The following is a 12,922-nucleotide window of genomic DNA, read 5'->3' as shown; positions in this document are numbered from 1 at the left end:
ATGAATGAATATACCACTGATGGATCCTCAACAGACATGTCTGTCATCAACATCATAATCCCCGAGTGCCTAGCATAATGAATGTTTTGCACATGTTAAGCACTCAGATGTGGTGAAACATATTTCCAGATTGGCTTAAACGCTCAGCAGTCAGATGCAGAACAAGAGGTCAACGACAAAGGGGGACTGTGGCTTTGGTCACCATTCAATTACGGCTCTCTCCCTCCACCCAGCTCCAGCAAGCCATCATCGCACAGGTAGAGATGTTGTTGGATATTTGAGCCCTCTACCCCGTAAATGCTACAGTGCCCTGTGCTGCATGATGTATTTACAAAGCAATTCACTGAAGGAACTCTTTCGGTGTGTGTGTGTGTGTATCTGTGAGTGACAGAGAGAAAGACCTTTTCTACAGATTAAAAGCTGCTGCCTTGAAGAAAAGAACATGTACTCCACAACACACCTGGAACACTTCAGAACAGAACAACGAGCATCTCGATTAGAAGATATGAGCCTTCTAGCTGATAAGTTTAGTGTGATTTTTCCCACTTGTTCAAGTAATTAGCTATTAGGAAAAAAAAAAAAGAGCTGCCTTTCTCTAAGTCCAGGGAGCCAGCCTGCTGACTTTCAACCACTAGAATGAAAGTCAACTCCATATTCACAGTAGGGGAAAGAACGCTGAAGCAGGATACGGTTTTGTTCTGAAACAAGCCTGTTACCAGGTGGAGCTGGGGCAAGCCTAGATGACCTGTCGCCACTAAGGATTACGTGACTAAAGGCCACCATCTGTAGTGGGGAGATAACATGTCCAGCAGTATTCACTGAAGGTTTCCTTGGGACAAGGCATTACAGCAAGCACTGGGTGGAACTGCTGATCAAAGCTACAATAAGGAGTTGAAACAGTAGGGTTTAACTTCTATCACCGCCCTCTAGATTGTAAGGTCCTTGCAGGCAGTGAACACATCTATTACCTCTATCTACTTACTGCATTCTCCCAAACACTTAGTATTCATTCATTCAGTCATATTTAATGAGCGCTTACTGTGTGCATAGCACTGTACGAAGCGGTTGGAAGGGACAATTCAGCAACGGAGACAATCCCCGCCCACCAACGGAATCACAGTCTAGAAGGGGGGAGTCAGACATCAAAACAAGTAAACAGGCATCAATAGCATCGATACGAATCGAATTATAGATATATACACATTAATAAAATAGTATAAAAATATGTACATATTTATACACAAGTGCTGTGGGGAAGGGGTAGGGCAATGGGGAGGGGAGGAGGAGCAGAGGGAAAGGGGCCCTCAGGCTGGGAAGACATACATCATAAACACCATTAATTGTGCTGCACGTTGGCCCTGATACTCTAATAATCTCCCCGTTTGTCTGCTGCTCGATACCCATCCACTGACTACCATACCGGTGATCAGGGGAGGAAGAGTGTTCTACATGAACTCGCTCGTACCTCAGTCCTACCGGTGAAAGGTATCTAAGAGAGGCAGTAATGGCACTCATTCAACTACTCAGCAAGGGCAGAGCCCTGAATTAAGAGCCTGAAAAAATACAACTGAAGCTCTAGACATGCTTCCTGCTCTCTCTGAGCTTCTTCTAATAGCTTTTCACTAAGGGCCGGCTTTTCTGGTAATAATAACCATTGCAATAAGTGTAGTACTTGATAAGGGTTTACAAGGCACTACACACTGGGGTGGATCACAGAAGAAAGAGGGGAACGGGTACTGAATCTTCACTTTACAGATGAGGCAACTGAGGCCGACACGGTGGGACCGTGTGTCGAAGCAGCAATCGCGTGTGGCTTCAATTTAGTAACGGTAAGCTCCTTGTACGCAGGGAACGTTATCTATCAACTCAGTTACACTTTCCTCTCCCAAGTGTTTAGTACAGTGCTCCGTACATAGTAAGCACCCAATAGATACCACCGCTGCTGCTGCTGCTGACGATAACGGCGTGTCCTGAATTAAACGCTTGGGAGAGCTCACGGAAAAGCTCGTCACGTTCCCCGTTTACACCGTAATGGAGAAGACAGACAGAGAGATATTAACGATAAATCTAGAATACCTATTTACATAAACGCTGTTAGATGGACGGGAATGTAAGTGCGAGAGATGGCTGACGAGGTGATAGGATTCAGGGTACTGATCGTTTTGGTGGAGGAAGTTCCGAAGGAGGTTAAGTCCAGCTGGATCTCGTGGGCCTTTCCGTCGCAGCGTCTGGGGCAGAGACGGACGGAAACCTAAGCGTTAACACGTCTGCGAACGGTGAAAGCCAAAAAAGGGAAGCGAATGGAAGAATGGCAATATCACCTGATGTGTGTTCCTACACCGAGCCGGCGCTATTCCCGGTAAGGTGACTAACCGGCCGCATTTTCCTCCCTTAAAGCCGGTACCACCGAAATCTTGCAAGAGGCACGGAGCTGGCCCGCCGATTCGCTCCTATGCGGTGTGGGCAGCTTTGAAGACATTACATTTTCCCACTCGTTCGGATCCCCGGCCTTCGATCTGGGTTGGAAACACGTGAGAACGGACCCGAGGCAGAAATGCGCCTCGGGGAAGAGTGGGGGGGAAGGGGGTGAACCATCTTCTCCGTCCCCCCGGCAACAGGCGTCCACGGTGGACCTGCCGAGCCGATGGGCCCGGGAGACGAGACCGGGGTCCCTGCGGCCCTGAAAAGAACCCAGGAGAGCCCCCCGCCCCCTCCTCTCTGTCCTTTGCCTTTCCTGGGAGTTCAACAAGTCCAACCAGCCCCTTCTCCCCGGCCAGAGCCCACCGAGGCTCCCACCCCCCAACAAAAAAAAGTCTCCCGGGCCCGGGCAGGGCCCGCAAACTGGCCCCCCGTCCCGCACCCCCTCGGGGTGGCCTGGGGCTCCTCGGCCCGACCCTTCCCCCTAAAAGTTGAGCCCTCCCGCGGCATCTGGGCATCGGGGGAGAAAGGCGGCGCATCGCAACTTGGCCCTCGGTACCGAGATGATGGGGGGAGAGAGTGAGTTTTGGGGAGGGGGAGGCACCGCATCCCAAGGCCCCGCCAGGGACACCCGAGATTTTCCCGGGAGGGGACGGGGCCCCCCCAAAATGAACAAGTTTGCACTTTCTGTCACACACACACACAGACACCCAGAGAAGGGGAGAGGGTCCCCCCATGGTGTCCCATCCCTTGCAGCCGAGAAGGACCGGCCCTCCCCGGGGCCTCCATTCCTGCACCGCCGGGCATCGGGGGAGCGGACATCCCGGGCCCGGGCATCCCCCCGCCCCGGGAGGCACAAGGTCACGACGGAGCCGTTGGGGACGGGCAGGGGGTCACTCACCATACACTCCTTGTCCGGAGAGCCCCTCCAGGAGCACCGTCAGCATCCACACGAGGCCGTACGCTAAATCCATCTTCACGTGAACATGAGCATCTCCAGCCCGGGGGCGGGGGGTGGGGGCTCGGCGGGGACTCTTCTAGGAGCAGGAGCCCGGGGCGGATCGGATCGGGGCTCAGAGCGGGCAAAGGGGGTCCGTGGAGAGGAGCCCAGCAGCCAGGCACACACACGCGCAACCTTGCACACGCACCGCACACCCACAGACCCACACCAACGCCCCCCCCCCCCAACACCCCACCTCCACGCACGCACCACAACCAGACACCCTCCACCCCGCCAGCCGCCGCACCGATCCCAACCCACACACACACGCTGGGCACCTGGTAAAATGGCAGATAACTGGAAGAAGGGGTGGGGGGGGGGGTCCGTAAGGGGGTGTCACTTGGAGGGGAGAGGGGGAGGCGGAGTCCGCGGGGCCGGGGGGGCCGCCTCCGCTAACCGCTGCGGCGAGCGCCAAGCCGGGGGGGTCGGGGGCTCGGCCGGCCGGGGCTCGCCTTTACAAAGTAACCGGCGACGGTGGGCGGAGAAGCGCCGAGCGGGGGCGGCCGCCCGCCTGCCAACCAGCCGGTCCTGCCCGCCGGGCCGCCTGCCCTCCGACCATTCCATCAGTTGCCATTGCCGCGGCCACCGCCTGCCATCTCACGGCGGGGAGGGAGATCGGGGGGGGGAGCCGGGGAGGGGAAAAGGGGGGGGGTCCGGAGGCTGCGCGACGGGGCGAGGATGGGGAGCCCGGGGAGGGGGGCTTGGTTGCTACTCGGGCCGCCGCTCGCCGCTTCCCTCCGAAGGCGTCTGCGAAGCTCTGCCAGGATGCCGGGGGCTCCCCGCCGCCCAGCCCGCGCCGGCCGCGGGCATCCTCGCCCGCCTCTCCTGCAGCCGCCGGGAGGAGGAGGAGGAGGAAGGCGGACGGGCTACCCCACCGCTGGCATCCGCAGGAGCAGCCGGCCGGCGGCAGCCGCCCCGCCGCACCTGCACGTCCAGCCCAGCTCCGCTGCGGGGGAGCGGGGGAGCCGCCGCCGCCGCCGCCGCAGCCGATCCGCGCAGGACCGGCTCCGTCTGCCTGGGTGTGCACGGCGGTGTGCACGGCGGTGTGCACGCCCGGACACCCGCCGACAGCCAGCGCAGGCCGCCGGGCGGGAGGGAAGAGCTGTGTGCGGTCACGTTGTGCACTACGTGCTGAGAGCCGGGGCCGCTCGCCGCAGCCGGCCGACGTCAAAGCCGAGTGCGTGGCTCTGCCTGCCTCCTTCCTTCCTCCTCCTCCGGAGCTCATCAGTATGGGCGGCACAGCCGGAGCCTGGGAGCCCGTCACTGGGCGGGGATCGTCCCTTTCCGGTGCCCAGGTGCAGGGTCCGAGCGCGGAGCACAGTGCTCTGCACATAGTGAGCGCTCAATAAATACGACGGAATGAATGAGCGGGCGCCCTCCGGCCTGCAGCCCCCTCTCCTCCCTTGCCCGGCAAACCCAGGCTACCCCCCGTGGCCCCCTCCCCTCTCCCAGGACGCGAACAACGCCTGGCACACCGTGAGCGCTAAAATAGCGTCATTATTCCTCGGGTGGAGGGGTGGGGGAGGCCCCGGCCGGCTAGAGGACAGAGCAGGCCTTGGCCCTTCTCTCAGATTCCTTCTATACGAGTGTACTTGCCTGCCGGGTGACCTTGGGCAAATCATTTAACCTCTCTGGGCTCCCATTTCCTCAGCGGTAACATTCATTCGGTCGTTACTTGAGCACATACTGGGTGCGGAGCACCGTAATAATAATTATAATTATGATATTTAAGCATATCACGCAAATACTGTGATGATAATGATGGCATTTGTTAAGCACTTACTATGGGCCAAGCACCGTTCTAAGCGCTAGCCCCATGTGGGACAACCTGATTCCCCTATGTCTATCCCAGCGCTGAGAACAGTGCTTAACAAATACCAACATCATCATTATTATTATTGTTATTATAAGGTGATCAGGTTGTCCCACGTGGGGCTCACAGTCTTCATCCCCATTTTCCAGAGGAGGAAACTGAGGCCCAGTGAAGTGACTTGCTCAAGGTCACACGACTGACAAGTGGCGGAGCGGGATTAGAACTCATGACCTCTGACTCCCAAGCCCGGGCTCTTTCCACTGAGCCACACTGCTTCTCGTGTGCAGAACACCATAATAGTGGCATCTAAGCATTTACTATGTGCCAAGCAATTTTCTAAGCACCAGGGTAGTTACAAGGTAATCGGGTTGTCCCACGTGGGGCTCACTGTCTTAATTCCTATTTTACAGACGAGGTGACTGGCACAGAGAAGTTAAACTGCTTGCCCGAGATCACCCAACAACAAGTGGCAGAGGCAGGATTAGAACCCACGTCCTCTGAAGCGCTTCGGAGAATACGGTATAGCCAATAAACAGGCACATTCCCTGACCGTGACGAGCTTACTGTCTAGAGGGGGAGACGGACATTAATATCAATAAATTACAGGTATGTACATAAGTCGTGTGGGGCTGGGAGCAGGGGGGGATGAATGAGGAGAGAGAGAGAGAGAAGAGGAAAGGAGGGCTAAGTCGGGGAAGGCTTCTTGGAGGAAATGGGCCTTCAGTAAGGCTTTGAAGGGGAAGAGAGTAATCGTCTGTTCAGTCCGATTTGAGGAGGGAGGGCATTCCAGGCCTGAGGGAGGACCGAATGCCGATCATCACCTGTCCTCCCTCCTACTTAGAAGGTGAGCCTATGTTGTATCTGCCCCAGCGCTTAGAACAGTGCATGATTCACAATAAATGCTTAATCCCACAATTATTATTATTATAAGTGGGTTCATCCAGCAGATTGAAGCCTCCCTGAGAAACGCAGCTGAACTTGTACTTTGGACCTATTATATGGGTCATACAACAGGCCTCGTAATCCTACTGCTCTGAAATGTAGTTTCTCCTTCTACAGACGGGGGTCTCTCATGGAGAAGAAAATAGTCATGCTGTTTCGGAGGTGTCTCGTGACATGCGTCTTTGGGAAAAGACTGGGTGGTGCAAATCATCAGTCATTTTCTTGGAAGCTGATTTAAAACTAATCGAAGCTTATTAGAAAGGGAATAATCTAGCAGGACTCAATGGGTGGATAATAAACAGTGCCTACACATTGCAGGGTTAAGCTTCTAGAAATATCCGAACATATCATCTTGATTCCTACACTCATCTCCCTAGGCGGCTAAGCAGTTTCCTTCTTGTTTATTTTCTAAATCATTTAAATGGCACAGGAATAGTGAAATGATTAAAAGGTCATTACAAAGCTCCATTCTATTCTTAAAAAGCTCAAGTTGAGAAAAGAAGTCTGAAAAGCCCACGGTGGTCACTGAAAGTGGCTAAATCAAATCAGAAACATCCAGAGTCAATCAAACAAGAATCTATGGTACCAACATAATTTTGAAAATAAACTTTTCCACATCCATTCGGCCAAATAGAATATGATTAGTTAACCAGCCAGAGGGGGTGGACTGGATATCGATCAGGTGTTGGCCTGTTTTGGCAATTCAGAAGGAAAGAGATAAAAGTATGTTTGAAGTAGTTTAACATCTGTCTGTATTCTGGAGAAAACGTTCTGGTGAGAAGCAGCATGGCCTAGTGGAAAGAACACGGGCCTTAGTGTCTGAGGACCTGGTCCTAATCCAGGCTCTGCCACTTGCCTGCTTTGTGACCTTGGGCAAGTCATTTGACTTCTCTGGGCCACGGTTACATCATCTGCAAAATGGGGAGTAAATCTCCCATTTGAGTTGGACTGTGAGCCCCTTTGGCACAGGGACTATGACTAACCTGATTATCTGGTAGCTACCCCAGCACTTAGTACTTGGCACACAGTAAGTGCCTAAATTACACACACACACACACACATACAGAGACACACTCAAGAAAGAAAACTGACTTGCCTACCTGATTGAACCAATTTTGAGAGCTTCCCGTGTGCAGAGCACTGTACTAAGCACTTGGGAGAGTACCATAGAGCAGAGTAGGTAGACACGTACCCTGCCCATACCGAGTTGCCCAAGGATGCGGCAACTCTGTGGGGTTACCAGACGATTCAGGGTTGGGCGCCTGGGCAGGGAGCTGGAGATTCTCCAAGTGCTCAAGTGAGTACAAGAGTCAGACACTAGGGAGGGTCTTCGCTACATCCACCTTAGGCTCTCATTAGCTTGAGGTAGCAGTGGTATTTCTTGAGCACCTACTGATTGCAGTGAACCGTAGTATGCTCCTTCCCATAGCTTGACCCTTAAAGTTAGGATTGTTGATGTTTATTTTGGACAACAGGAATTTTTCAATGGAAATTGTCCTTTCCAAACACTGCATCTGCACTATGGATTATTAGTGTACAAAGGTTCATGTTTTGATGTTACTTTAAAAATACCTAATCTAAGAAATAAAGTACATCTAGCTCTTCTTGAACATTCCAAATGCTTTCAATAAGAAAAGGGCTATGGGACACTTTCACACAAATAGTAGCAAACGTGCATGTATATACACACACACACAAGCGTGCGAGAAATAATATTGTTGGTAATATATTTTATTTCAGGGTTTTCTTCACGTTTCCCTAGACCAACTCAACAGTCAGCTCAAACGAGCAACTCAAAGCCTATCTACAACCTGTCACTACATCACACTGCAAAAACAGGGTATCCCTAAGAATCTGGCTTAATTGGGAATGATATTTTTCCCCCAAAGCAGCGTGGCCTAGTGGATAGGGCCCAGGCTGGGAAGTCAGGAGGACCTGGGTTCTAATCTTGACTTCACTACTTGTCTGCTGTGTGACCTTAGGCAAGCCACTTCCTTCCCTTTGCCTCAGTTACTTCATCTGTAAATGGGGATTAAGACTGTGCGCTCCATGTAGGACATAGAAGGTGTCCAACTTGATTAGCTTTTATCTCCTCCAGTGCTTAGAACAGTGCCTGACACATTGTAAGTGCTTAATAACTACCATAAAAAAGCATTATTAGGGTCAGTTGTTACCCTCTCTGCAATGAGTAATAGCTGCATTGTTTTATGTGGATAAGGGCTGCAACGAAACCTGAGGGTTAAGTCTGGGCCTCTGAATTCAGTTCCATTCACTTCATTAAAAATGGAGTTTTTACGACTACAACTTATGTGGTTGAGAAAAGTTTGAAATGATTATGGTTTTAATTTCAGAAAAGTCATGCAGGCACTAAAATGTCTAAAACTCTCTCCCACTCTCCTCAGCTGCTAGTGCTGTAGGGTAGGGGCCTACTTTCTTCTCTTACCTAGGCACCTCCTTTTAAACAACATCAGTCCTTAGTCTTTGCTTTTATGTTCTTGGCTTTTCTCCTTTGGACCGCTGCCCCTCCCAAGGAGTGACAATTATTTGAGATCGTAATTTTCCCTCGGCACTTGCCGAAGAATTTGTTTAGAAATTGCCAACAGAGACACCGACCAAGTTTTAGATGTGAACTCTCTGAGGGACAGGCTTATTAAACAAATAATTAAGTGTGACAGAACCTTTAGACACACCTATTATAATATCACTGGTGCTGTTTAATCACACAACCATTCCATATGACTCCAGTTTACTTGCTCTGACTACTCACGAGTTACAATTCATTTTAATCACACAACCATTCCATATGATGCCCGTTTACTTGCTCTGACTACTCACAAGTTACAATTCATTGGAAATGAATTCAGCAATCACATTCTCTATATTTTAGAATTATTTTCCCCAAGTCATTTTCATTATCGATGATGTTATTTTATATTTTCATTCACATTTTCACCCACAGTTAGTAATAGTATTTATTTAGTGCTTAAAGTGTGTAGAGCACTGTACTAAGCCCGAGGAGAATTACACTGCCATCCCTGTCCCTCAGGGGCTGGGGAGGCGATTTAAGAGTAGCGAAAGAATGGGGACTCTCACTCTTGGGCCTCCGACCTAAAAAAACTTCAGATCCAATAACTGGCCCAGTGGAATTGATAATAGTACTAGTGGCTTGTGCAGCCCCAGATGCATTCTCCACCTGCCCAGGCCTGTTTCTGCTGAGGCCTCGAGTGCCACAATTCAGTCGGCAGGCAGGGAAGAATGGAGGGCAGAGTGCTTATGTGGTCTTTTCCCAAGACAGTTAACCACCACTGTGGGTCTAGAACCCAGGCTTTCAGATTCCCTAAATGGGACAGGATGAAAAATGTCTGTTTGGGCTCCAGATATTTCTACATTTATGCAACGTGCTCAGTGTTCTGGAATCAGATTGAAATACAAGATTGAATACCTTCCCTACTGCATCAGCCCCCTTGCTGACCTCCCTACCTCCTGTCTCTCCCCAGTCCAGTCCATATTTCCCTCTGCTGCCTAGGTCATCTTTCTACCAAACTGTTCAGTTCACTTATCCCCACTCCTCAAGAACTTCCAGTGGTAATCGCCTGCTTTAAAGCACTCAATCACCTTGCCTCTTTCTACCTTCCCTCGTTGCTTTCCAACTACAACCCAGCTTGCACACATCACTCCTCTAATGCCAAACTATGAGCTGTACCTCAATCTCGTCTGTCTCGCTGCCCATCTCTCTCCCACATCCTCCCTCTGGCCTGGAAGCCCCCCCTCCCCCCCCGGCCCAACTTCACAGCCGACAGACCATCACTCTCCCCACCTCCAAAGCCTTCTGAAAAGCACATCCCATTTCCTTCTGCATCTGTCTTTCACTTGCATTTACGCCCTTTATTCACCCCTCCCTCAACCCCACAGCACTTAAGTCCATATCATTAATTGATTTATTTCTACTGTCTATATTCAATCGGATTTAGTGAGCGCTTACTGTGTGCAGAGCACTGTACTAAGTGCTTGGGAAAGTACAGTACAAAACTAATTAGCGACCCTCCTTGCCCACTAGGAGCTTACATTCTGGATGGTGGGGGAAGACAGACATCAATTCAAATAAATAAAATGAGAGATATGTACGTAAGTGCTGTGGGGCTGGGAGGGAGGAAGAGCAAAGGGAGCAAGTCAGGGCCACATAGAAGGGAATGGGAGATGAGGAAAACTGGAGTTTAGTTTGGGAAGGCCTCTTGGAAGACATGTGCCTGTATCTCCCTCCAGACTGTAAGCTCATTATGGGCAGGGAACATATCTATCAAATCTGCTCTATTGTACTCTCCCACTGCTTAGTAGAGTGCTATTTACACTGTAAATGTTCAATAGTATTGATTGATGGAGAACCACAAATACATGATAGTTCATGTCTTGCTTCTGACTGTTGAGTATGGAGGAGTGAAGCGTTGGGGACGCAGCGTGGCCTAATGGAAAGAGCCCAGGCCTGGGAGATAGAGGACCTGGGTTCTACAGTCTCAACCACCTGCCTCCTGTGTGATCTTGGGTAACTCACTTCATTTCCCTGAGCTTCAATAACCTCATTATAAAATGGGATAAAGCACCTGTTCTCCCTTCCTCAAACTGTGAACCCTACATGGGGTTCAAACTGTGAGCAATCTGCTTATATTGCATTTACCTCAGTGCTTAGAATGGTGCTTGGCACATAGAAAGTGTTTAAACACAATAATTATTTTCATCCTTGTTTGGTTTGTAGGTGAAAACAGGCACTGTAAGTACAAACACCACAATACCCTTTCAAAACAAATCCATATAATTTTATCCGTGTGAGCTGAAACAGTCAAAGAAATAGCTAGGATTTTATTAATCCATAATTAATGCCATTTTAATGCCATTAATATATTCAGATTATTTCTATTTTGGAATAACGAATCATTTTTTTCTACGTTGTCTTTTTCAAATCATTCCCTGCTGTTTTCTCTCCTCTATGTTCATTCTGATAGTTTTAAAAATCACGCATGCTGTTAAGGTTCATCTTTCGGCTCTTACGTGGTATTGCCAAACCTCTTGAGTTCTTGCAATTTGTGATGATATTTTTGATGATGTAAGGAAAGCCATCCATCTCAGTAGTCAATCCCTGCCCACAGGTGTTTACAATCTGATGTACAATGAAGATCTCAATAAATGCTGCTGACGATAAGCACTGTGTTCTTGTGAAAAGAGCACAGGCTTAGGAGTCAAAGGATCTGGGTTCTAACCCCAGCTCCGCCATTTGCCTGTTGAGTGACCTTGGGCAAGACACTTAGCTTCTCTGTGACTCAGTTTCCTCTTCTGTAAAGTGGGGATAAATACCTGTTCTCCCTCTCTACACTAAACTGTGACAGGGATTATAACCAATTTGACTATCTACCCCAGCGCTTAGAAGATTGCTTGGCCCACAGTAAATGTTTAACAAATACTATCATCATTGAAAAACCAGAGATCAAATCAGAGGATTTGGCTCCGAAAAGCCACAGATAAGACTGATATTTGGTTCAGTTTAGACTTGTTGAGCGGTAGTTTGTATAGGCCTGATCTTGTAAATTCCTTAGGAGCAGGGAACATGTCCATCAACTCTGTTATATCTTATCTACTAAGCTCTTAGTACAGTGCTGTACAGACGGTAAGCGCTCAAGAAATATAGCTGATTGACTTCAGTCTTTGTTCAGAAAAAGCTCCCATTTCCCTTAATCAAAGCTCTAAGCATGAGAAAACTTCAAAAACGGGTTTTCTAGGTACAGCAGGGACTGACTGCGAATGGAGATCATTACTATCCCCTTGGGTTTATTTTATCCAGTACTAAAGCTTTCAGAATCATTTTTCAGTGTGAAGCTTCCAGATCTTTTAATTGTAGGATTTAAAAATATTTTTTTCTAAATTTCAGGTCTAGCACTCAGCAAAGTTGTACCGCCAAACATTTTAAAGCATGTATTATCCTTAAGGGGGTAAGTGCTGGGAAAATAAAAATCTTCCACTGTGATTACGGTATGATGAGGTTGCATTTGAAATAGATATTTTCTACTTCTGAGATCATGATGTTAATGTTTAAGATATATGCAAATGTTTTGTTTCAGAAAAAGTGTTATTTCAAAACATAATATTTAGTTGCACACCGTAATATATTTTCCACTTATAATCAAGTCAGTCACTGCAATGTTCTATTAAACAGCAAGAAAGTTGTCTATATAATTTTACTCCATCCAAGTCAGCTTCTCATTTCAGTTCCTTGGCTACCTCAACACACCAGTAAGTAGTATTACTTGAGCACTTACTAAATGCTTGGGAGAATGCAGAAGAATCAGTAGACATGGTCCCGTCCCTCAAGGAGCTTACTTGCCTCTTGAAAGTTTCCCCCGTAAATTATGTTATGCCTGATACAATGAAAAATTAGAATTCTGTTTGCTACTATGAGACTTGCAGACTGTTGGATTATAACAATAATAGTGATATATGTTATGCACTTACTGTTGCCAAGCATTGTACTAAGCATTGGGAGAGATACAATCAGATAAGACATAGTCTCTGCCCCATCTTACAGTCTAAGGGTTAGGGAGATCAGGAGTTTTATTTTATAGATGAAGCCACTGAGGCATAAAGTAAAGTGACTTGCCCAAGGTAACAAAGCAGTCAAAGGGGGATACTGGGATTAGAGTCCAGATCACCTGAATCCCAGGCCTGTGCTCTTTCATTTAGCCCAAGCTCTTTTATTTCTCTAT

The 12,922-nt window shown here is 48.8% G+C and overlaps 1 protein-coding gene across 1 annotated transcript in view; it reads right to left on the bottom strand.

The window, feature by feature from the left end:
- Nucleotides 1-3,722, bottom strand: part of MDGA2 (MAM domain containing glycosylphosphatidylinositol anchor 2) — a 434,436-nt gene extending 430,714 nt beyond the window's left edge. The window contains exon 1 of the mRNA XM_029078526.2: nucleotides 3,320-3,722. Coding sequence (XP_028934359.1) covers nucleotides 3,320-3,392 — 73 coding nt within the window. The 5' untranslated portion in view covers nucleotides 3,393-3,722. The remainder of the gene's footprint in view (nucleotides 1-3,319) is intronic.
- Nucleotides 3,723-12,922: the final 9,200 nt, after the last annotated feature.

This window comes from Ornithorhynchus anatinus, chromosome 14 (genome assembly GCF_004115215.2).
Source record: "Ornithorhynchus anatinus isolate Pmale09 chromosome 14, mOrnAna1.pri.v4, whole genome shotgun sequence".
NCBI lineage: Eukaryota > Metazoa > Chordata > Mammalia > Monotremata > Ornithorhynchidae > Ornithorhynchus > Ornithorhynchus anatinus.
Note: the sequence above shows the minus strand (reverse complement) of the source record. Positions and strands in the feature narration are given on the sequence as shown.